Raw genomic sequence first — 26,910 nt, forward strand, 5'->3', positions numbered from 1 at the left:
ATTTTACACTGTACTTTTACAGACTAGTTGCCTGTAATTTCCCCCAAAATACTTCACTCCCAGTGTTCTATATCAGTACCTATCAGTATTACTTCCTCAAGCTTGCTGTGACTTTTAATTAATTTGGTCAAATTAAAAAGCCACCTTTGTTCCACTTCTGCAAATAAGGGGTATTCATTTCAGGGTATATCTGGACTGCTACTTCTCTTCTTGCAGAAACTTGAGTGTCAGTCACTTGGCCATAGTGGATTCTTCTGTGCATGTCTGAGTTCTGAAAGATTACTACATCAGACATCTGGTGTATAAAACAAGGACTACACATTTCAGCTTCTTCTTGCAGTCGGGATCTGTTTGTTGAGCTGTGTCAAAACTCCCTTTTCAAATGCCTATGGGCAGTGTTTAAAATATAACCCCCCTATTCCTCTTAACAGTGTGTGTGCTCAAAAGGAAGCTGCCCTAGATTCTCAAAGACAATCCATTTCTGCTGTGGTCTCAGTCGTTAGCCCAATTTTACTCTCCTTCTGCTTTTAATGGAGACACTAATCAAAACAGTGCAGAAGAGCCCTGGTGTTGTTTTATTCAGGTGCTACAGATGACGTGGAACTGTGTTTTTACTCTTTATTGTGATTATTTTTGTCCATGATGCCATTTTCACAGAAATAACTATTTGACATCAAGGGATACAAGTCTAGTTCACACTATCTTAGCATAATATCTATGACTATGAAAACTATATATGCATTTCTGTATTTTTTATTCAATCTCTTTATTATTTAATAATAATGAAAACAACTTCGCAAATCGGTCCATGTCTCTGCTGACCCCCAGTCATGTCGCTGCTGACTCCCAATCACGGTGAGTAAACACCCACAATAGAATTTTATATTTTCGCTGATACAGAGGACCTTTCAAAATGCAATAGTTCACGAGGTCTTGACATACGTCTGTTTATTATTTATGCTTATGCGACATCTCAGATGATGACGCCGATTAATATTGATTAGTTATTTCTGAATTTTTTTCACGTCTTTAGATAAGTCGTCCTGCTTACAGTCTAATGGTTTTTTGCCGTCTTCAGCTTACCTTCTGGTAGTTTAGTATATAAATAACAGTAATTTCGCAGTTAAAATGCAATTACAATACGCATTCACTTTTATGAGATGCAGCTGATGACAGACACTGCATAATCCAGGCAGCGTCGTCGAGCGCTATCCGATTATAATATCGGTGTGAATTACGTTTTCATGTTCGATTTATTCTGCATCGTGTACTTTTAATACTGGTGCGTGGTTATAAGGCAATGCAATGCTTTGTTTTTAGATTTCTAGCTCTTATTTGATGGTCACTTTGTTGCATGCTGCCAGTCCTGGTGGGTGTGCTGTGTCTCAGTGTCGCTCAGCGGCTCAGCGACGGCGGCGGCGAGAAGCTGCAGTTTATGTTCAAGCGACTCTTTTTATCTTTTTTTTTCTCCTCCGACAGCGTTCGCATCTTCTTCACACACGTCTTTTGCTATCGTTTGTGGATATATTGCTGTTTTATTTGTCACCTTAGTTTGCATTCGGAGGGAGGTGGAAAAAACCGGCACGTCTTTTTTCGCATCATCCTTGTTCTTATCATCTATAGATTACTTATTTGACCGGTCCGTTTTCACGATGCCTTTTTCCGATACAGCGGACGACGAGAAAAAGCCCTGTGGTCCATGCATTGCCGTAGAGTAGATCAATCTGAGAGCGAGAGAGGACGGAAAACTAAAGAGTGCGACTTAGAAAGCGAGGGAGAGGAGACATTAACTTCACGTCGCTTTCGTTGAAGGAAAAGACGGGGGAAAGAGGTAGGATAAATAGGAGATGGCGACAGACAATAAGAGCTACGTCTTAATTTGTACAATGGCCTGCATGTTGACGGTAACAATGCAGTTTGCTCATTAGCAAAATACATACGAAATCAATACATGATTACTTACAGTGTATCCTCATTAATTAGATTGCAGTATGTATTCATGTGCGGGCATCAATCATTATAACAAATTTAATGCGGCATCCTGTGATGTGTAAACGTGTTGATGTATCTAATGAATATTTGTCAATGCTGTACACGGTCGTCTTAACATATGAGGGTAACCTTTAAAAAGGGCAAAAAATCTCTTCTCTAAAGATGCACATACGCAAAGAGAAATGCATTTAGTAGAAATTATGGGAATTAGAATATATGTAGGCTATATATACCCTATTTAAACCCACGCAGCTATGTATATGATCATTATTATATGACATTTAAAAAATTCGCAGTTAGGTTTTATAGCGACCAAGTCAACCATAACTTAAATGTATTTCTGCGCTGGTGGTGTGTGTAGGCTATACATAGTGTGCTATCACCGTTGTTCATTATGTGACAAAATGCTCCAAGCTACCACAACACATGTGTTCTGGAGGAAGCCTATTCTTCCATATTCTGGTGAAGTTACCAGCGATGGTTACTTCTTGGCTGCTTTATTGCGTTGTGTCTGCAGAACACCGGTTTAATACTTTATGGTGGAAGAATGTGGGAGAATTTAAAAGCATGCATATTTATACGCACACAAAGGACGGCGCCGGCAGCCTGCGCCAGTGTGCGGCGGTCAGCACCATTGCTTTGGCTTGTTTAGGTATTTGATCTAATTGGAAACGACGCATCCTGCCTCCACCGCCGAAATGCGGAGAAACGACATAAGCATCGCGGCCTGCACCCATCTCTTAAAGCGCAAAACTCAGTTTCCAGAGTTGACGGAGAAGGAGGTGGTCGTTTTTAGTTAGGTCATAAAAAAACATCTTTCATTTTTCGTCCTCAATCCAAAAAATATATTCTATGTTGAACACACCGTCATTTATCTCACTATAGCACACATTTAGCATGTTGAAGAACCGGCACATGCTATGCATTGCAAAATGGTGCATTTTTCATCAAGGGCTTCGAGTCGTTTCTTCTTGACGTTACACAATTTATGGGAAGTTATGAAAGAATTTTAATCAGAAAGGCATGTGCCTGTTTGATGCATATGGAAATGTACCATGTTTCTTGGGTGGACATTGTGGTTGCGCCCGTTATGGATGGCATACTCATCGTGGTTATTTTATTATAATCTTATGATCTGATGTGAGTAGTAGGCTACTATTGGATTTGAACATGATTAAAATGAGATTGTTCATCTGGTCGGTTAAGATAAAGTTGAAGGATGTAGGTAAGCACTGAATAGGTGACGCTGCATGGCAGATAACGGCTACGAGACTGATGCCTCGTTGTAATGTTAAGCTGGAAATCCAGCAGGTGATCACCAGTCTTGATAGCGTACTGCTTAAGCATACGATCATACGTGTTAATAATGTCACTGGCTGTTTTTAAAATAGCTGCATACTTTTGCGGTTCACAAGTATTTTTAGATCACTGACAAACTTTAACGAGCCTTGACGTTTTAACACTATATTATGTTATTGTGTCTATAAGGCAAGAGAAGTTCATTAACGTTTTATGTGTCCGTGTGTGTGAATATATCAATGTTAAAAAGCACTTAAATGCAATGCGCTGATATACCGAAATGAAAATTGTTACAGTACTCTCAGTTCTCTCTGCTATAATGACTGATATGAAAAATTAATCCTTATCTTGCTGTAGTTTAAAAGTACTTTGTAATGATAATTTATTGCTTATATTTTGGGAAGGCATCCATGAATTTTAAATCTAAATAAATTAACGGCTTTGAAATTTATTTGGCAGTTCAGCATTGATGCTAATAAACATTTGTGCAATAAATGAATCATTTGTAATAGAATAAACAGGCACAACAGGATCTGACCATTTTTTGAGAGCTAGTTTCGTATAATTTTATTTAAATACCTATTCTTGTAACCAGATATTTTCAGGTATTTGGAGTATGAAATCCTGCTTCATGCTTTGTAAAAATCACATTAGGTGAGATCCTTTCCAAAGACACATGGAAAGGTTAATATGGAATGTAATGTAGTCTAAACAATTTTATTTATCGAATGTGGCCAGAGGTCAACAGATCTCCAAAGTATTTAAATAGACTTATTCAAATATAATGATGAAAAAAGCTATATATATACAGTATATATATATATATATATATACACACACACACACACACACACACACACACACACACATTTGGCATGATGACACAAGGTACCCGTTAAATGCATTTACTGTAACTTTAGTGTGTCTGTGATTCTTGGTATGGGATCTTTGAATTATTATAATAATAAGAAGAGTAAGAATAATAGTAATAATATCAACACCAATAATGGAACACAAATGCTCTCTCAGAATTGATCATGTACATTACTGTGTGTAATTGCCATCAGTTGTCCAAAGCTCAACAAATGCAGCATTCACTTGTTACCAATGTAGATTCATAGCTCTTTGTCTTTATGAGTTACTTGTCCTTTGAATTAGTGCTGGTGAAATGACATTAATATTCAGCCCTTAACTGAAATGTCACTCTGTATCTCAGCTGTCTGGAGTCGTGTGCTGGTGACTGGGAATCAGTGTAGACTGGATATACGTATCTGCCTTATTTGGATACCTGCCATGCTTCTCATGAAATGGGAAGTTCTTTAAGGTTGCATACTTAATAAATAGCATCTTCATACTGCTTGACTTATTTTACACTATATTCTCATGTAAATATTTGTTATTAGTATATTAGCAGGATTTATTTGGGCATATTTTGCGTAACAGTAAGTTTGCGTAAGTTACAGACATCTTATTTTAATCAGTCGGTTCAACTAACATGTAGAACTTGACTATAAGGCCCATACCGTAATATTTTTACAGTGTATACAGAACTGACATATTCAACAAATAGATGGCACAATACTAGTGGTGTCATTGCATCAGAAAAGTAGCACCAGACATATCTTGTGGCATTTTTTCAGCTTTGTGGTATTCTAAGTGGATTATGATATGCATTGAATGCTTCCTTCTTTAACCATCAATGGGTCAAATGCCCCCCCTCCCCCCATTCAGTCATTGCCTGATGCACAGATTTTAAAATTTGTTTCCCCATACAAATAAACTGTAAAATCAATCACAGGGAAGTTAGCTAACTGAAATATTATACATCATTGTTATTAGAAAGCATTACTTCTTTCACGGTAGTAAGTAATGGTAAATCAGCATAGTAGTATTCATAGCATATAATTTTGAATTCCAGAATTCTTGCATAGAGCAGTAATTTACAGTCTCTGAAACCTCCTTGCACAGTTACATGGCCCAAAAGTGACCTAAAAGCTGAATGTAAGCTGATCATCTCGAGCACAGGAGAGCTGATTTCTGCTTCTGACATTCTTTACTGTAAGCGGCCTGCTGACATCAACGGACACCTGAGATGCCTGAAGGAGCTTGTGTGAAGACAAATTAAGCTGTCTGAAGGCAATGCAATGTGCATGGGAAGCCATTTCTCAAAATTTAATGTGACTGTTTTGTTTGTGCTGTTTTAACCTTAAAGGAACTTTGCTGATCTAGAAATGTCATTGTTGTACTCTTATGCTTTGGGGCAAGATGTATTCATAATCTCTCCTCTTGAGTCTTGAGCTGAATACATGTGTTATTCATCTGGATGCTGGATTTTAGTTTAAGCTTTAATCCACTGCTTGAAACATTAGATGAAAATGTGTGCAACACAATGCCATCCATAGTAAGGCTTGCAAAGAAACACAGGCTCTCTTCACAGCAGAAAAGCTAAATTTGGCAAAAAAGAGATTGCTCCTTAGTAATCTAAATCTAGCAAGTGTGTATACACACACACATGCACGCACAGGGAGAAGCGTATGTTAAAAAGATTCTTTTCAGGAAAAAAGTGTAAGGAATCAAGAAGAATCAGACTCTGGAGAAGAAAACAAAGTTTTAGTTTGTCATGTCATGTATGTCACCAAATATATTTTTGTAATGCAGTCACAAACAGCCTTCAGATTACATATGGGTGTATGCACTTTGATTTGCTTCAATTTGCGCTAGCAGAACAACCTAAAATAGAGTAGAGAGGTATATGAAGAGGATGTGAGATCCTGGTATGAAAAACTTTGCAAGGGTAAGGAAATTTCTGGGCAGCTATTTTGCAACCTCTTGGCTAGTTAATGAGCGAGTGTGGGTGTCAGCCGAAGAAGTGTGAAAAGTTCTGTTTCCTACATTAAGACTTGGAAGCAAATTAAGACAGGAATTATATTTGATCAAGTGGATGATTGCTCTAATCATTTCCAAACGACAGCTTTTAGCTCTCGACCAAGTTGGAAAACAAAACTTATTTTCTGGTAGTGTTGGATGTGTTTTGTTCAGTTCGCACATTCTCTCATACGTTGCCTTTGCCATGGTACATGGTGAAGATCCAACATTAGACTGGTACAAGGACACTTGGTAGCTTTTCAGAAGAGGGGGATAGTATAGGGATCCTAGATCCACGCGAAGAAAAGAAGGAACCGGAGCGGTAGACTGTTATAGCCCTAGTGTATACTCTGAAGGCTGCTTATGTATGTTGGAAGGGCTAGAGGAATGTACTTCAGGTAAAAATGGGGAGTTTGGCTGTTTCTATAATTTTGAGCACTGAGACAGTTCTTTTTCAGCTGCAGTCAAAACACGTTGGTCTCGACAGGCTTAAAATGGAATAGTGCAGAACCGGTAAGCTGAAGAAGAGTGTGCCTTGTTAAAAAGAAAGTGAGGACAAGGAAGGAGGATAGACTTGTGAGTCAGGTCTGTAGTGAAGAATGGTTCTCACGGTATTCATTAAAGGTGACCTTATTAAGAGGGAGGTTGAGGTAGGCCAGTATTTAGTTGTAAAAATGATTTGCATATATGGTGGGGTGCAAACCGGTGTATTGTGTGTATTCTTTGGTATTCTTTGGAGAGTGCAGCGGAGAGGTTGGCGTGTTGGGGAGCAGAGTGGCCAGCCAAAAAAATAAAAATAATCACCTTCATGAATAAATTAAACTACCACTAACCCACATTTATATGAGATATTTCTTGGCCATAATGTTCTTTTTTTTTCCCAATGATAAACAATCAAGTTGGGGTGGCATGGTGACTCAGTGGGCGGCGCTGTCGCCTAACACCTCCAGGGTTGGGGTTCAGACCTCGTATACTCAGTTCTGGGCATCTTCTGAATGCTCTCCCTGTGTCACATAGGTTTCCACCTGCAGTTAGGTGAATTGGTGTCTCTGCATTGCCTGTAGAGTATGACTGTGGGTGCCCGGTGATGGACTGGCATCCTGTCCAGCGTGTTCTCCAGCCCTGTGCCCAGTGCTGCCTGGGACACGCTCCAGACCTTGCAACCCTGATCAGCACAAGAGAATAGATAAACAACCAAAAGCTATATATATATTCAGATAGCAATCATCTGATAATAACGCTTATGCTGAATTTATTCTTTTAAGTTTCTGACCAATCAACAATGAATGCATCTCTCTCTGCTATCTTCTTTACTGACAAAGTAGGTCTCAGCCTAATTCTTTTTGTATGGCTGCATATAATGTCAAGTAATTGTGAGGTGTGCAGAACAGGTTAATGAGAAAGGGAAAGGACTTCCAGGAAAGGGTCACGGTTATGCAGTATCCATATTAAGGCTCATTAGGTGGCCGATTGAGCCTGCAGAATGTTATAAATCCCGAAGAATGAAACAAGAGTAGACAGAAGCTGGATGTGCACTATGCACCAGTCTCTGGGCGTTACTGCAGCCAGTGCTGTCCCTGCTTAACACCAATAAATTATATCTTGTTGAAGTACCACACTTGAGTAACGTCATCATGTTTTACTTTATTTACTTATTGCCCCCATGGGGAAAATGGGTTATTACCAGGCATGGAAGCAACAGATAACGAGTGATCAAAGTGAGACGACTGGGCTCTGGAACTTAATTAGCTCTATGGAAGCTGTCACTAAATTATAAGTCTTTAATACTGATTATGACACATCTAGCTACTTGATTAGCAACTCGATGTTAATCTTGATTTGTGCTGCTCTCTAGTGTAGGTCACTCACCCGTCTGTCCATTTTCCACGCAGCACTTATGCAATGAGGGGTCAAGCCGAGAGCCTGTGCCAGGAATCACTGGGCAGCGTGTACCCGAGCAAGGATGCCAGATCATTCGAGGGCACGGGCGCAGCGGGCAATTCGAACGCACCAGTTCACCTAAACTGCCTATCTTTGGACTGTGGGAGGCAACCCACACAAGCACATGTAGAACATAGCATGGCGCCAAGGCAAGAATCAAACACCTAACTATGGAGGGGTTAGGCCTCAGTGCTAACCACTTAGCCTCCACACTACATTGTAGTACTGCTGAAATTTAAATTTAATATATATGCAGGGATGGAAACGCAAATACGCATTCACCTTTAAAAACGATACGTGCAACAATCAATTGTGGTAACAGAGTAAATGCATACTTATTTTATGTGCATTTGCACTGATATGAAAACAAAATGTAATGGATTTTAATCTTTATATGCTAACTCAACTTCATTTGCGGTATACGGGTTAAAATGCAAGGTATTTTCTTGTCATAGCAGCGCAAATGCACATAAAATAAATACGCATTTGAGCTTTTACATACAATCGATTGTCACGCATATTGTTTTTAAAGGTGAATGCCTGGTGTGTGTTTGTGGATTAGGTTAAAAAAAACCCTGTTTTTGACATTGTGGGGACCACTTTTCAGGTCCCCACAAAGATCTGTGAACGCAATCAAAAAACTATATTGTTAAAGTCCCATATTTTGTTTGGTTACATATGGTTAAGGTTAGGGCTGGGTAGGGGTTAAGGTTGTCATGTTACGATTAGAATTTTCCCCATAGAAATGAATGGAGAGTCCCCACAAAGATAATTATAAATGTGTGTGTGTGTGTGTGTGTGTGTGCGTGTGTGTGTGAGCGGGTTTACCTATCCTTATGGGGACACAATGTCCCCATAACGTGATAAATATCCGTTTTTTTCCCTTATGGGGACCGGTTTCCTGGTCCCCATAAGAGAAAACTCTGTTTTATAAAAATCGGTGACTGCTATGAAAAAACAAAAAATGCAAAAACTCTTGCATTTTGTTTGGTTACTTATGGTTATGATTAGGGCAGGGTAGGGGTTAAGGTTGTCATAGTTAGCGTTAGCATTTTTCCCATTGAAATGAATGAGCGGTCCCCATAAGGATATGTTTACCCTACATGTGTGTGTGTGTGTGTGTGTGCAAAACCCAAAGGAAAACATATTTCAAACTATTTATTCTTGGAATAAGAATATATTTGAAATTCCAGTTTTCTCTAACTACTTATTAAGTATCTGTTGGATGACTATAAGAACACAGCTTTGGTTCCCAGATCTCTCCTCTGAGGCACCCCAGCCATTCCAGATTTCACCTCCACCTCGCTTAATGAGTGAACTTAATTAGTAAATTAACTTCATGACATGCTGGTTATGCAAACAAGGTGTGCCAGTAGGCGAGTTAAACAAATACATACACATATCGAATGGTTACTGCAAATAGTGAGGTTCATTTAGGCTTTGAAATGGCTAACATGCTTCTACAGACATATAATCATAGATTACACCAGCATAAACATAATTTCAACATAATGTCCTTTTGCTGCCTAAGATTTTTTCATAGTACTGTGTATGTACATATAGATAGTTTTTAGTATTTAAATAGTAATAATAATTTAAGCTTTTAACACAAATACAGGCACTGTATGTAGTATGTGCCCTATTAGTGCACCCACCTTACAGTGCTTCTAACAGTTTATGTTTACAGCTAGTCATCCAGTTTGTGTTTACAGTGGTCATTCATTCTGCGAAAACAATAGGTGGTAAATCAGGAAGTGAGAGGGAACATAGTGTTCTTGCTCTCGTTAGCAGCACACCGTGCTTTTCCACGGAAGAACAAAGAATGCTGATCAATCTGCATCTTACTAGTGTATACATTCGCTCATTTGTCTGAGATAGCAACATGGTTCACGAGGTCAAACGGAAGGCTGTACAATTAATATTAAACGCCTGACCGAGTGCCCGGTTCCAAATAGCTAGTCAGGTATTAGCGTCTAACCCCCTGCCATGGGAGCTCGTCATTTCTTGTTATCTCGTTAAGGCCTCTAGTCCTGCCGCATATCTGATGGTTCTCACGCTCATTTTAACTGACAAGCCTCAGTACTGAGAGGGTAGGCTGAGTAAATTCAATTACGGACACAATTAAGGTTATTAAGTGCTCAGGTGCTCAGACTGATCACAAAAAACGACAGCTACCATTGCCCCCAGGATCAAAGTGGGACACTAATACAGCATTATTTATTCATTTTTTAGGCTATACTCAGCCTCTCAATAATGTATCTTGTTGCCCAATATTTAATTCATTAGAACAACAGCTACAAAAGACAATTCTCCAACCTTTTAATGCATGTAGTCTTAATTGTATCTATTTATTTTTCAGTTTATTTTAAATAAGAATTAGGATTAGCGTGGCTTGAGAACATGAATTCTTTTTTTTTTTGGTCTTATTATTGTTGCTTTTTTATGCTTTACTGCTGCAGGCAAGCTGGTCAAAGTTGTTAATTAATAACAATAAGGAATAGAACAGTAATATTTGATTACATTCGGTCTGGTCAAACTAACTATTATACATTTGATTCTTTGGTGCTGAAAGTTTCACCGGGTGGTACAGTATGTGTATCAGAAAGACTCAGGAAAATCTTTTTTTTTTTAATAGTAATTCCAAGTTTTATTTGTATTGATTGACTAAAATCTAAAAACAATGCATAGTGCCCTTGCATTTTATATGCTCCTAAAAGTGAAATCTCTACAGCAAATGAAACGTGAAATCCGATTATGGCTGGGGGTTGAAAATAAAATCAACCCTTCTGCACCAGCAACCACTGGAACATAAAGCCTCTTTATTTGTTGTTGAGTTTTTTGTGCAGCTATTCTTCCACCAAGCTGTGTATAATATTCTCTGGTTAGAGTGTCATTGCATTGAAAATCTAACTATTTCTGGTTAGAATCCATGCATTTTAAGTGTAGAACCTGAAGGCTGATGGATGTGGAACAAGAACCACTATCACTATTCTTCCTGCTACAGAAACACAGCTCAGTGTCATACAAAAGAAAGTTTATTTTTCAAGAAGCAATTTTTGATAAATAGTATGTTTTTGATATACAACAAATATGAAAGTCAGCAAAAATATTTTCCTGAAAGCAGGGAATTTTGTTTTCTCTACACATTCATGGACAATGCCAGCTGAACATGATAAATGATTTACCTGCTTGTCTAGCTTGTTGAATTTGAGCGGAATATTTTGCCATCATTCCGCTGCATTTGATAACGAATTACCGTAAATTACCTGTAAATGAAACACAAGATGAAATTACAGTGCTATTAGTCATGGTTCTCACGGTGTGAAAACTCTGCCATTGTGCGTTCATCGAGCGATTTTTCTGAAGAAGACGGGGGCCTCGGGGGCTGAGCATTTTGCTTATTATCTCACTCTCACAGTGAATGCTAAGCTTTGTCCGGAGAAGCCGCGAGGAAGGTCCCAAACCATGCAGCGTACGTCCTTTGTTGCTCATCTGATTTCGCAATGCCCAGAAGCCCACAGAAGAAGCGCTGTCCAGCCTGCATGTTGTTTTCAACGTCACTTCACCGGTGAGAGGAGTAAAGCATCAACACAGCTAGCATTGGCATCAACACGTCCAATGATGCCAACTAAGGCTAATAGCCCCTTAGCTTATTTTTTGTTTTACGATTGACCAAACTCTGCCTGTCTGTACGAATGTGTGACCTTTGTTCACTATTCCTTCGTGGTCCACTAAAGGTAAAGGCACCGTATTTTTGTTAAGAAGGATGGGAGGAGGGTGGCAGTGTGGGAGGGATGCAGTTAGAGGCAGAGAGTTTGGCGTAAATGTAGCCATGGTAACTGTCTTAGCAAAGATTTACATAGGGGAAAGTGAGAGGGAACTATGAAGATCACAGTGTGGTAGAAATATACGAGAACATTATTTATTTAGCCAGTGTTCATCTGCAATTTGTCACCAGACAGATCAATCTATTTGTTATTTATGTAATGCCGTATGGAACAGGCAGGCTGTCTCACTGAGTATTCACTTAGAGAAATTGAGGCTGTGTAACACTATCATTTTTTAACTGTATATAATAACCACCACTTGTAAATACAGCATACATCATGTCGGGTTTCTTTGTGTTAAGATCAGTGATCCGGCCGGAAGGATGCCACATAGAGACCACAAGATCTCATTATGTGGGTTTTATCTTCTTAAGAATTGTTTGGCTATTTTTGCTTCTCCACTAATGTTTTTTGGCCCCATTTGAGGGTGAACGTTGTGAAAAAGCAGGTGCCCATTTACAAACTGCCACACATGTGCCGGAAGCTGCCGCATGTGAGGCAAATTGCGCCCCTCCCCCTTTAGGCAGATGTTCATTAAGTTAATGCAATTTAAAGTTGTGCCGTTTGATTGGTTATTAAGTATGTTTGAGTCCTGTAGCATTTTTTTAATTACACATGTGGTGGTGGAGTTGATTGCCTTCATAATTTCAGTCCCCTCTTTCTCACTTTGGTCTGAAGTTGGTGCCCTGTGAATTAAACATAAGGAGCCAGAATGAAAAGAAGTGGTGCAGGTATATGTAAGAGGAAGGGAAGGGCTTTATGTTCGTCTCGCCGTTACGCAAAGCAGGTGGCTGTACCCATGGGGGGAATGAAAACTCTGCATCTGCGGCAGGCTGGGGAGAAAGCTGAGGTTCTGGAACAATAAGCACATCACCTAGATTTGGGAAATATCCATTACGGTAATGTAATACTACAACATCCATTTAATAAGCATTATTTAGTGCACAGTGGCTCAGTGGGTAGCGCTGTCACCTCCCACATCTGGACCTGTGGGTTTGAATTTGTTATTCTTTCCATTTTTGTGCAAGTTTCTATATGTGCACTGGTTTCCACCTGCATTCAAAGACAGGCACATTGGTGTCTTGATACATTACTGGGCTACTTCTCAATATGCTGCACAGTGTTACGGCACATTTTCTTTGCTACAATTAATCCGCCAAATATCGCAGCCAAACTAGACCACACTCCTATGCCTTGCAGTCACGTTTCCCTTCACACCTGGAGCCACTGCTTTTATAAACATGACGTTGGGGTTAAAACACAGCTGATGTCCTGCCCCTGGTAAGCTGTCATTAGCCAAAGAGCTGGGTGACTCACGAGGCTGGAGGTCAGTGCTGGTGTGCCGAAGGGCCCTGGTTCATGCCAGGTCAGTGCTTTGGGTGGTGTTTGCCTCTGCAGGTTGGGTCTCTGTGGCCGTGATTGGAAGGTCGCTGCTTTTAATCCCATGCTCAGCAGAGTGTTACCACTGCTGGGCTCTTAAGTAAGACCCATCACCCCAATTGCCTTAAGGGCACTGCCAGGCACTGGGCTCTGACCCCAGACTTGCTCTCACCTGTCTGTGCATTGAATCAAGAGCACGAGTGGATAGGTGGAAAGGCAATTTTCCCATAGGGATGATCTAAGGTGACATTCGGTCTTGTTCACGGTAATATTTGTACATGAATTTAATTTGTGAGTTAAATTGCGAAACCTCTTAGCCCATTTCTGAACCATTTGGAATAAAGGTAACACTTGTTTGCTGAATATATGCTTTTTTTAAATCAGGCATCTAAGTTTAGAGAAAACCACCAATATCCAACAATATCTGGCATCAGCAATGATGCATAGCCATGTAAATGATATCATGCTAACTGTGCTTATTGTCAGGCTTGTAGAATGGTCTAAAATGGGTACCTTTTACAATCGAAATAATGTGAAAATGATGCTAGCAATTAGAAAATGAGATACATAAAGGCAGAATAAGCCCCTGATACAACTAGAGATTTTGTTAGCTTTTAGCGTGTGGCTAAGCGTTGCTCACTTCCTCTTTTATGTAATGTGCTAATGTAAAGGTCACCATATGCATCGGTCACTCTTATCTGTGCTGCTGTTTAGCTGCTTTGCAGGGGAAAAGACATTTTTGATCACAATGTCATCGAGCATTAACTAAAATCTGTTAAATTGGCCTTTTGTGTATATATTCAGGAATTAATAGTTTAGTTCTAATTTTAAAGTGTTTCATAGATGCTACCAGTCTCTGAGGCATCATGTAAGGCATATCAATCCCACTACTAAATAACATAACCAAAACTAATACCAGATATTAACTATGCATAAGATACATGTAAACATATTGTCTCTGTGCTGAGAAGTGAACGAAACTAAATATAAAGTCAGATCCTTCTTCATGGAACAAGAATTCTTAAGACTTCTGATCATTACAGGAAAACTAAGTACAGTCGTCCATTGACTTATGTCCTGTCCAGTAATGTCCAATCGTACCTACGTCCTGTCCAGTAACGTCCAATTGTACTTACAGTATGTCCTGTCCAGTAACATCCAATCGTACCTACGTCCTGTCCAGTAACGTCCAATCGTACTTACAGTACGTCCTGACCAGTAACATCCAATTGTACCTACGTCCTGTCCAGTAACGTCCAATTGTACTTACAGTACGTCCTGACCAGTAACATCCAATTGTACCTACGTCCTGTCCAGTAACGTCCAATTGTACTTACAGTACGTCCTGACCAGTAACATCCAATTGTACCTACGTCCTGTCCAGTAACGTCCAATTGTACTTACAGTACGTCCTGACCAGTAACATCCAATTGTACCTACGTCCTGTCCAGTAACGTCCAATTGTACTTACGTTCCATAAGAGCTTTTATAAAATTTATATCCTAAGTAGACATGGTGGACTATAGGGGACGTATTTTACCGTGTGTGGTGTACACTAAGGAACAAAACAAGCCAATTGTGCTGCCACTATAGGGGTTTAGTTAAATGTATGTGGTGTTGTATCTTATTGTTATTCAGTATCTTTGACCTTTTCCTTGTAATGATGGAGATATGTCCAGATTGACGTACGTCCTCATTTTTGGGATGAAATCTGGACATAGACCTGTGCTTGAAACTTGTACTGCTTGCTGCAAAGCATACACATTTTAATAGGGAGAGTAATATAAGTACACTGTATTCCTTAACATTGTATCATATTGCTTTCTATTGCATCAATATAGCTGCTGTTTAACTTCTAATAACTACTGAATGTTACTCGGTTGTTTCTCACCCTTCTCTTCTACATAACCTTCCTTGACATTTTTATTAAACATGCAGCCTTCCTTTGCGATTTATCAGCATAACACAAACCTCCAAATGCAGCCGTTACCTGTTATCGCAGCTCTCCTGTGTGAAAGATTTGAAGGCTTTTGTCTTGGCCTCCCTTAATGTATCGGGCACTCTCCAGATTTCTTTGTTAATCTAAGAGTGTTATCCAGCCTCGACTGTCCCTGGAGTTGTTTCTGTTCCTTGTCCGTTCTTTTTATAGCATCATTGTCAATGCATGAGGTGACCAATCAGTCACCGTGTCAGTATTTTATTAGTGGCTATAATGTAGTAATAATGGTTGATGCCCATGTCAATGATTAATTCACTATAAATAATCTGGAACCAAATTCTTCACTTAGTTTTGTGTTAATCTCCATCATTGTTCATGCTCTGCAGTGCCCAGTCTGCCAGTCAGCAGATAACAATAGATTTTGCTTGTCACAGAAAAATATGCTGTAGTGTCTGTATTTTGTGTGTATAGACTAGCCCCTGTCTCCTCTTTTTACAGTGTCAAGTCGTATTCAGGAACGCTTTCCCCAAATACCGACGAAGGAAGACATTCAACAAATACAGCAGCTATCAATACGCATTCTTTGAATGTGTAACATACAAGTAATTTTAACGGAGCAATGAACATTTCTTGCTGAAGGAAGACATCTAAGGACATTGGGAACCAAAAAGGGAACGTTTTGCGACGTAAAAAACGAAGATACAATGAAGCTTTTTAAAAGGAAACATTAGGAAATACATAAAAACCAACTGCTTTAACGTTTCCGGGACAGAAGAAGGAGGCGAGTTTATGACTTAATAAAGAGTGGAGAGAAAGAAATATCTACCGCCTGGAGTTGGCCAGTCATCACAGTGAGCAAAGGGGAGGGTCATGACCAAGTTGCCATGCGTGTCGCCACGGTGACCAACATTTGCAGCCCCTCCCCCCTCCTTCTTGTGCTAGTCCAGCTGCTCTTGCAGCTCCTCCCTCCTGGACCGGAGCTGGCTGTAGCCAGCTCTTCCTGTCCTGCTCCCTGCAGCTGTTCCAATCAGGCCAGCCGAGTGATCTGTACAAGGAGGAATTTGGAGGAGGTGCCTGAAAGTATATCTGTCAACACGCGATACCTCAACCTACAGGAGAACTCAATACAGGTAAATGCCATGTTTGTGTTGCTGCAACTGTGTGCATCAATCCATTTTTGGTTGTTTTTGAGATAGACCACCGTTGACCTAAAGTCAGACTTCTCTATCATATGTTACAGTACTGGGAACCAAAACTCACTCAGTCTTCATGCAGTCCAAAGTTCTTTCCTCAAAACCCATGAAAATGGTAATTACAAACCGGACTGAGTGAATTTTGGAATTTTCCTCTTTGGTTTAAATTTGCAGGTTGTCCATGACTATTCTGCTTAATTGTTGGGAGTTCATGTGAAAATATAAGAATCTTTCAACAGTTGAAAGTCCAGTTAGCTGGAATCGAAAGCTGACCATAAATGAATATGATGCTGATTACATATTGATGATACACATTTCAATAGGAGACTAAATCTGAAACATAGGAATGCATGGTCAGGTTTGTAGGGGTATGGCAATGGGACAATGGGGCCTTTAGATGTGTTGGACCTCTGTAGGCGTGTGTGGGTTGCCAGTGAGTCCAACACTCTGTGGCATAGTGTGGATACTGTGTGTTTATGTTGTACTGGGATACTGTAATGTTTTGACATCATAAAGAGGCAATTAGTGGCTACATTTTTAATCAAGCTTAAAAAAGCTAATTTATGGCAACTTAGAGTGATGATCATGTTAAGAGATAATTTAAAATTTCAGTACATTTTATAAGTGCGTCAGTATAAATAATCTCTATGCACAACTCGACTAAGTCCAAAGTCAAGGAAGAGATAATCCACCAAAGAAGACTTCAGTAATTGAAAAAAAGGAACAAATATATTTATAAATATATTCATTTAAATATCATTTGAACACTGTATTAAAAGTGTACATCACATTCTGATTGTTACCCCAGCACCTGTGGTTTTATAGTTTATAGGTATAATTTGAGAGGATGAAATTTGCTGGTAAATATCCTCCAGCTGTATATATGTATATACTTTAAATTCTAAGGTCTCAAAAAAAATCATGCTCTGCATAACGTCGTTTCAATCAATGATGGACCACATATATGACAGTGGTCCCGTAGGATTATAATGGAGCTAAAAAATTCCTATCGCCTGGTGACACTGTAGCACAGCGCCTTTCTCACGTGTTTGTGGTGATGCTGGTGTAAACAAACCCACTGCTGTCAGTCATGTAAAAGTATAGCACATATTAAATAAATATTACATTAAGTGCATGATACTTGATAATGATAAACATGTTACTTGTATATTTTCTATACTCCACTATTTATTGTTATTTTAAAGTGTACACTTATGCTTGTAATCTGCTTATATATATACAGTGGTACCTCAGAACTCGAAATTAATCCGTTCAGAACTCCGGACCAAATCCTAAAAAGTTTGAGTTCTGATCGAATTTTCCCCATAAGAAATAATGGAAAACCAATGAATTGGTTCCCGGCCCCAAAAAATTACACCGAAATGTTTTTTTTTTTTAGCATTTAAACAGAAAATGAACCGGACAAAACAAGAAAAGCATATACTGTACTAAAGACATCTAAGCACATTTATCAAAACAGTAATTTGTAAAGTAAGAAAATAAATGTATCCAAACAATGTGTCATGCCCCGATCATCCGCTCCTTCCGTGTGCCACACCCCCTCGTTAACCCCGTGTGGAATCCCCAAGTGATCAGCTGTTTCTGGTTGTTGTCATTAGTCCTCTGTATTTCGTCCGCGTTTCAGTTTGTTTCCCTAGTCCGGTCATTGTATTGTCCATCTGTGTTTTGCCTGCCTTACCTGTAATTAAACCCCGTATTCCCCGATACCCTGACGTCTGCGCCTTTGTCTCCGTTCCGTCCCCGCTCGGCACAACAATATTATTATAATTAAATGTATTAATGGTTTATTATTAATATTAAAATTATTAATAAGAAATCTTTATTTTTAAATTTATTTTATTATATAATAATAATTACTGTTACTGTCTATCATTGTCTAAATGTATTTTTACTGTCTAAATATATGTATTCAGCTAGTGTAAACATGCAGGATGCTATCACAGCTAATGCGAGGCTGAGGCTGAAGCTTTACCCTTTGTTTCCGCTGAGAGACGTGCCGCGTGACTCATTTCCCCACGCATACAAGTTATCTGAGGTCGGCGTTCACGGTTTGACTTCTGAGATTCAGATTGAGTTCTAGGTACACTTTTTTCTAACTGGTTGGTTCGACTTTTAAGGAATTCGAGTTCTAATGAGTTCGAGAACTGAGGTACCACTGTGTGTGTGTGTGTGTGTGTGTGTGTGTATATATATATATATATATATATATATATTTATTATCATTTATTTTTTATTTGTATTTTCTTACTTTAGTCTAGGTGTATACTAGGCTCTGCCATCTAGTCATCTAGGTTTGTGCAAGTATGCTGCATGAAGTTTGCACGACAACAAAATCACCCAACGACGCATTTCTTAAAATGTATCCCCGTCATTAAGCAACGCATGACTGTAAAGAGGGTGTTTTAACTGAGAGAATATCCCCTCTTAGAGTAACAATAATCTTGCTAATGTCAATAATTATTTTTATTCAGATATTTGGAGGTTGGACTAAAAATGTGACACACTATTATTATTGCAGGACACTTTCTGAACTGCCAGTTTACTGTATTGTTTCATGGTCTTGGAATATTTATCATATATCACAACTGTCAAACTTGAAGAATATATGAGTAATAAAGGGAGGATTCGGTTGCGGAAGCACAAGGTTTAAGTCGTAGTCCTGGAGTGGTGATCTGAGACACAGGTACCATATTGTGGAACAGGTAATATGAAGGAAAACCAAATGCCCAGTCCAAATCATTAACCAAAAATCCATAGTCAAACACAGGCAGGAGGCTGTAGTTCTGCTCTGAGCTAAACAGGGAAAGTTACCAAATAAAAGATGCAAAACCGAGAACAAGAAGATCAAGGTGATCAGGGTGGAAGTTACACACACAAACAGGGTAGAGAAGAAATGAATGCTCAGGATGGTGGAGACATGCAATACCTTGCAAAGAATTGAGTAAAAACAAGGTCCTAAAATACCCCACCAGTAAACGAGTTCATGAGCCGCAAGTGCAGCAAAACTCTGGAGGCGGAGTGTGGCAAAGCAGAGGTTTGGTTGGGTGCGCAACTCTTCATAAAAGGGCTCATTTGGTCCACTGTATTTCTAGAAAATTAGGTATACCTATAAAGTGAAGACCAAAATGCCTCTCCATTTGTTTACTGTCGATAGATACACATTTACTGTAGGTACAGATGAATTTTATTTATTTTGTGGAGAATGATGCATGTATTCATTTATATGTGCATTATAACAAATTATAGACGATGATCTTCCATAGCACAATTTCCATATTGAAAAAGATGTTGGTAAGCATATTGTTGAACAGGCATATGTACTTCACATAAATGTAAATGATGCATATTTAAGGTCAGATTTATTGCATCCAGAAGAAATAATTGTCATACTGCGAATAATGTAAGAGAGCCTTAAGGGGATTGTGATTAGCTGGCTTATTTAGCAGAATGCCCTGTGAGTATCCTCTGCATAAATGTCACTCTCCTGTGCCTGTTATTCCCCAGTCTTGCTTATTCATGCCTTTGGGGTGTTATTTGATGTGTTAGGTCAAGTCAGCCACAGTGAAGTTCTCATTCATCAATGACCAATCAGGGTCATTTGGCCAGAAGGTAGTGTGGCACGACGTGGGTGAAATTATATGTTGCTTGCTAAACATTATCTAATATAGTTAAAAAATAATGGTAATGGTGTTATGAGATTCCTAAACAGCTGTGGATGTAATTGAAGCATGGATTAAATTCATTTATATTAAAATGCTATATACTGCACACTGCCCAGGTAGAGTTTCGAGGTCAACAGCAAATACAACAGCTTGTGTTGCATTGTAAAGCTCAAAGACAGAAATGGTGATCAAACAGGATGGAAAAAATACATTGTGCCATAGTGACAACATAGGAGTCAGAATCTTTAGAGAGGAATGTTGTGTAATTTTTCCATGAGAGATTGCTTCAGTGGTGATTTACTGAGCGAGAAAAGTCTGGTGAAATGGCTCTGCAGAAGAGACATCCCAGCAATTCTGCAAGGGATTCACATCCAGCGATCAAAGCAGTCAGAGAAACCGGGCAACCTTCTGTTTTTGCTTCTTAAGCAGCCCAGTGACAACATGCACTTTTAGGATCAAGGATCCTTACCCGAGAATTTCTCATCAGGGGCGAAATGCTGCATAATGATATGCAAATGATCAGTTATCATGCGCCTGCAACACACTGCATGCAGCCCTGAGCTGAAACGAGCCCAGCCGTGGCTGTATATGGAAAAATGGATTTCACATCATTATGAAACAGCCTCGGCACACCTGCACACATCCCTCTTTGCATGCACAGGGTAAGATGATGTGTCAGATCGCACCACATTCTTCCTCTGTGACATCCCAAGCTACAGATTCATGGCAATAAAAGTGCACAGTCCCTATTGCTGTCCTGTTAGAGGTTAATGTACTGCCTCTTAAATATTCTCCCAGTGAATATTGAAATTGGTCGTTTTTTCTTCTTTTCCCATCTTGACAAAGCCTGTGCCAGAGATTTTTATAACCATTGTGACTAAATGCCCACTAAATGTGCAGTAACAATGACATGCTGCTCAGAATTATTGAAGCCTTATTATGTGTCATCTCTGTCCTATTTTTTAGAGTTAAGATATTGACATCAGGATTCCTACATCATAGTAGAAATGTGCTTACACTCTTGCTGAAACAAATTTATAAGTATAAACCACGCAGCTAAAGGTTGATCTGACATTGACAACAAATGTAAAGGAAAGATAGTACTTTTCTGGCTATCCACTTTAAAAACAAATCTACAGATCATTGATGAATGCAAGAAGTAGTTTTCTGGCTCAATATCTAAGTGCCCAATTATATTTATATCAAAATCTCGCATGTGTTTGCAAAAAAAATGTTTTAATTTAATAAATGTTATAAAGCCAGTCAAGCTGAATAATGACCATATGGTAAAAATATGGTAGAAGACACATTCAAGTCAAAATTGATCGCACATCAGTCTAGAGAACGAAACAAAAGTAAAAAGAGTCTATCCAAGTAATTCGTAGCATGTCTGAATGTGAACTTATGGAATAAAAGACATAAAAAATTAATAGATTCATAAAAGGGAGGTCATGCCCTTAACATAGATTTCCCTTACGATAATGAATTTCTGTTCTTATTCCAGTGAGTAAAAGGAGTACATACTAGGTACCTAACTGATCATAGATTGCCAGCAAGGCTTTGAATTTCAATTGGTAGGAACCAACACATAAATCCAAAATAATACTATGTAGATTCTGCTGCATGTCGTCCAAGCTTTTTAAGAGATCTTTATATGCTTACAAATGTTTTTGTCTGCTTATGTAGTTATGATTTAACAAACATTGTAGAATTTTTTTTAATTGAATTAGAATTTTTGAAATCCTTGCTTAAAATTTTAATGCTATTTATAACATTGGTAGAACTACAAAATACAGTAGCGAGATGTATATATGGTACATAAACGTCTCATTTAAGTACTATTTCAGTGTAGTGTACAAAGGTGCGCCTTAGATAAAGTAGTGTGTTAATGGATACGGTATACGAGTATGTTGTAACATCCACTCTTTGCCTTTTTGTTTGTTTTTACAGGTGATAAAGTCTGACACGTTCAAGCACCTGCGGCATCTGGAGATTCTGCAGCTCTCTAAAAACCAGATACGTCAAATTGAGGTAGGGGCCTTCAATGGCCTCCCTAACCTCAACACTCTTGAGCTGTTTGACAACCGCCTCACGCTAGTCCCCTCCCAGGCATTTGAGTACCTCAGCAAGCTGAGGGAACTGTGGCTGCGGAATAATCCCATTGAGACCCTGCCTGCGTATGCGTTCCACCGCGTGCCCTCCTTGAGGCGGCTGGACTTAGGGGAACTGAAAAAGTTGGACTACATCTCCGAAGCTGCCTTTGAGGGACTCATCAACCTGCGTTACCTGAATCTGGGCATGTGTGGACTTAAGGACATACCTAACCTCACACCATTGGAGCGCCTTGAGGAGCTGGAGCTTTCGGGGAACCGGCTGGAAATCATCCGGCCAGGTTCCTTCCAAGGGCTCGTGTCACTGCGCAAGCTTTGGCTCATGCACTCTCAAGTGTCGGTCATCGAGCGGAATGCCTTTGACGACCTCAAAAACCTCGAAGAGTTGAATCTTTCTCACAATTCTCTTCACTCTCTTCCCCATGACCTCTTCACCCCACTTCACCAACTGGAACGGGTGCATCTTAATCACAACCCCTGGGTTTGCAACTGTGACGTTCTATGGTTGAGCTGGTGGCTGAAGGAGACGGTACCCAGCAACACTACCTGTTGTGCCCGCTGTCATGCTCCACCAGGGCTAAAGGGCAGGTATATTGGGGAGCTAGACCAAAGCCACTTCACCTGCTACGCCCCTGTTATTGTTGAGCCCCCGACAGACCTGAATGTCACTGAGGGGATGGCAGCGGAGTTGAAGTGCAGAACCGGTACATCCATGACCTCAGTCAACTGGCTTACCCCCAACGGCACCCTCATGACCCATGGGTCTTACAGGGTTCGAATCTCAGTGCTGCATGATGGCACATTGAATTTCACCAACGTCACAGTCCAAGATACAGGCCAATACACTTGCATGGTGACCAACTCTGCGGGCAACACCACAGCAACAGCGGTGCTAAACGTGTCCGCCTCAGACGCCAGCAACAGTTACAGTTATTTCACCACTGTCACAGTGGAAACGACGGAGAACGGTCAAGAGGAACATTCCGCCCGCCAGTACATCAACGAAACCTTTGTTGGAATTCCTGGTCCCACAATGCCAGGGGAAGTTTGGGGTATGACCACAACCCTATCCACCACCTCTTCTGTTTCGTCGCCCTCGAGGTCCTCATCCCAAGCCACCGTGTCAACCGAAAAGGCTTTTACAGTGCCAATAACTGATGTCACTCATATATCTGGTCTGGATGATGTGATGAAGACCACAAAAATCATCATCGGCTGTTTTGTTGCCATTACGTTCATGGCAGCGGTCATGTTGGTCGTCTTCTACAAGCTGAGAAAGCAGCACCAGCTTCACAAACACCACGGGCCTGCACGGGCCATTGAGATTATCAATGTCGAGGATGAAATTGCAACCGGAGGAGGAAACGGAGTTGGTGCTGGCAGTGGGATTTCCGGGGGCTCTACTGTACATGGAGGTGGTGGAAGCAGTGGAGGAGGGCAGAGTTTAAGATTGCACCATCCAGAAATTGTCAACCTTCCCAATTTAGTGAGAGCAGAGCATCTTAACCATTACTACAAGGCACATCATTTTAACAATAATGTCATGGGAATGGGAATTGGGACAGGGACTGGTGGCGGAGTTTCTGGGCCTGTGGGAATTCTCAACAATAATAACAATCCTCCGTCTCTTTCTTTGCCTTCTCAGACCCCAATTTCCTGTACACAAGTCCCGATCTCCTCAGCTAATTTGCAGACCACATCTGGGAGCAACATTAACCCTAATTCCAACACCATATCATCCCCCCTCCCTCTGCCCCTCTCCCTTCCACCTTTGAGTTTACATGCATCTCTAAAGGGTTTAATGGGTCAGAGCCAAAACCCGCAAATTGAACCACTTCTGTTTAAGAATAGCTCCAAGGAAAATGTACAAGAGACTCAAATATGAGTAGTATGTGCAGAAAGAGAGAAAGGATTTTAAGGGCCGTGTTTGTTTTAAACCCTAGGTTGCATTCTGAAAAACAGAAAGCACACACAAATGATTAGACAACATTGTCAATTACATTTAATTACATGATACTAAGAATAAGACAGTTGTCAAGGGAAAAAAAACTACAAAGGGGAGTGAACAAAGGATGCAGACATTAAGTGGACAGTTCCATACACATTAAACTGTACCAAGCCAAGAATTATCACAGATACACTTAATGTATTAAGTGTTTCTGTTTTGATTAATGGCAATGGAAGTGAAGTGAAGTATGTAATGGGAACTGCTACAGCAAAATCTGTGCCAAAGCAAAACCTTCCTTTCATTAATTTTGTATGGATATCCAAACATACAGATTATAGATATTGATATTAAGTTTACTCCACTGTGTTTTTGCCACAGTTAAGATGTGCAGAGTACACAACAGTAGTACCAATACAGTATTTATTTTCTTAACTGATGCAGGAGCAAATAAGAATTTACAAAGCAATTGAAGGTTACTTTTCTCAAGTGCATAATAGCAGGCCCTCTCCTGGGATTTACACAGTGTAGGGTTTTGGGGTTACATTTGTTGTAGGATCCCAGCATCTTAAAGGCTATACAAACTGCGGGCCAGCATCATTAAGAGCCATGGTTTGGCACTGCTATACAGTGCAGGTATTGTATAATCTAGAAATCTTATTGTACAGTGCAAATAAAAACTGTGCAGTGAGACTATAGATATCTTTCATATTTTTCGAGGGAAGATTTGCTTCAAGTGTAACATCTCCCTTTTTTTTTCATGAAGGACAGATGGAAAAAATAAGCGAAACAGTAGAGGATCTTATGAAAATACATAAGATGTATAATATATTTTATTTGTAGGAAGAATTTGATAATACAGTGCAATCACTGAATGATGTTAGATACACTATGTTTAGTTAATATTATTATGGTCATGATGGACAGAAACAGAATCTTGACAAATTTCTCTTTATTGTTGTTGTTGGGACAACAGATGAGAGATGGGGAAGTTGACTGGACCATGGGGGGCAAAGGAATCATATACAGGAAAAAGAAAAAATATTCAAGTTATGTTGACTTTAATACAGGGCATTTGTTAACAGTGGTCAGTCATTACCCAGTTCCCTAACATAACAGCCAACAGTATTTATATTTGGGGCCATTGCATTGGAGTTGGCAGTGTGAACATGCTGCTTAGTTGTTCTCCTCTGAATTCTACAAGTTTTAAAGTAGCCATCTACCTATATACAATTTGTGCATTTGTAATAATAATAATAATAATAATAATAATAATTGTCATCATCATCGGCAATGCTTTTTATTATTGTCTTTGTGACATACTAATATGTTTGACTTGCCACTCCCTTGAGCTTGTATGTGCATGTCATTACAAGCTATCCATTGTGGACCTGCTGGAGCTCATATTTTACAATTGATTTAAATAATTACACTTGCAGTAATTCTGTGAGAATCGCAGATAAACTTACATGAAGTGCAGTGAGTATATTTAAATCATCCTATGCATCAATAGCTTGACAGTAACTACACAGTTGCTTTCATGTCACCAGTATCCATTAGATGGTCCATGGGTTTTGTTTTATTTTTTTAATAAAACATTCTGTGTTAACCATCCAACTAACATTATATATTTTTAAAAGCAAAAAATTATATTTGTACCTTAAATGATTGGTCTGTACATTTTCTCAGATCATAAAAGTCTGATGTTAGGTTCACATTTGCATTTTATTTCAAACAATGATGCAAATATTATTATTTTTTGCTTCATGTACTTATATTGTGCAATATGCTTATGTATTGTCTATGTTGCAATTATGATTGTATATTAATATGTTTAGCTTTGGTTATGAATAATAATATCCACAGCAGTTCTGTGCATTATTTTCCATCTGACAGACACTTTGAGCCTCTACTTGAGCCGGTTATAAGGGCTACCTCTCTCACCACCTATTCCATTAAAACTTTGTTTGATTAATATATCCACTAATTAGCTAACCATTATGAAATTCAGGAGATATACTTCATTTTGTGAAAACCTGTTTTCATATTAATTCTCTATTGATTCTTTAGTATTTTGCTTCTGTCTGCAACAAATTACAAAGAACAGTGCATCAACACTGCATATACGTACACAGGCCTATTTCCCCCCGAAAGCCTTTTGTGAACTTCGTTTAGTAGCTGGAACTCTTATATACCATCACCGACATCACTGATCCACACATTACACATGCAGATTGAAAACAGTCTGCATTATTATTATTATTATTATTATTATTATTACTATTATTATAATTATTATTATTATTATTATTATATAAAATGCCCTAAACTAACTTTTGTAGTTGAATAAGGTGGAAATGTGTGTTTAAATGAATATTAAGACAAAACACAGCAGAAATGGCATAACATCTGATGTGTCATATATGTCAACAACAGAAAAGTGAAAAAAAAAACAAGATTGACAGAAGCTACAATGAAAGCAAGAAGAATCATCAAACGGAGGAAAAGGTCCTTGTATTGACAGGAAGGAAATGGAGCGTGCTATCAAAACGGACACCCCCTCCTTGTACGTCCCTCCCCTGTTTTGTACGACACAGAACTCAGCCTGTCAAGACACTTTTCCTGCTTGTTTAAAACAAAATAAACTTGATGGATTATAGTGGATTATGACAAAACTTTAATGCCACGTTAGTATGAAAGACGCCGTGAACAGAAAAAGGGGGACAGCTTTTTCA

At 39.3% G+C, this 26,910-nt stretch overlaps 1 protein-coding gene across 3 annotated transcripts; it reads left to right on the forward strand.

Moving 5' to 3' along the window:
• Positions 1–489: 489 nt before the first annotated feature.
• LOC111858257 (leucine-rich repeat-containing protein 4B-like) lies at positions 490–26,834 on the forward strand. Of its 3 annotated transcripts, XM_023839865.2 has the most exons (4): positions 490–855; positions 1,672–1,831; positions 15,742–16,373; positions 22,070–26,834. In XM_023839865.2, the coding sequence occupies exons 3-4, from the start codon at positions 16,128–16,130 to the stop codon at positions 24,113–24,115; spliced, it is 2,292 nt and encodes a 763-aa protein (XP_023695633.1). In that variant the 5' UTR covers positions 490–855; positions 1,672–1,831; positions 15,742–16,127; the 3' UTR covers positions 24,116–26,834. The 3 variants fall into 3 exon arrangements, with proteins under 3 accessions (XP_023695633.1, XP_023695634.1, XP_023695635.1); XM_023839866.2 differs by lacking the exon at positions 1,672–1,831; XM_023839867.2 differs by lacking the exons at positions 490–855; positions 1,672–1,831 and adding an exon at positions 11,687–11,834.
• The last annotated feature ends 76 nt before the right edge of the window (positions 26,835–26,910 follow it).

This window comes from Paramormyrops kingsleyae, chromosome 5, assembly GCF_048594095.1.
Source record: "Paramormyrops kingsleyae isolate MSU_618 chromosome 5, PKINGS_0.4, whole genome shotgun sequence".
Taxonomy (NCBI): domain Eukaryota; kingdom Metazoa; phylum Chordata; class Actinopteri; order Osteoglossiformes; family Mormyridae; genus Paramormyrops; species Paramormyrops kingsleyae.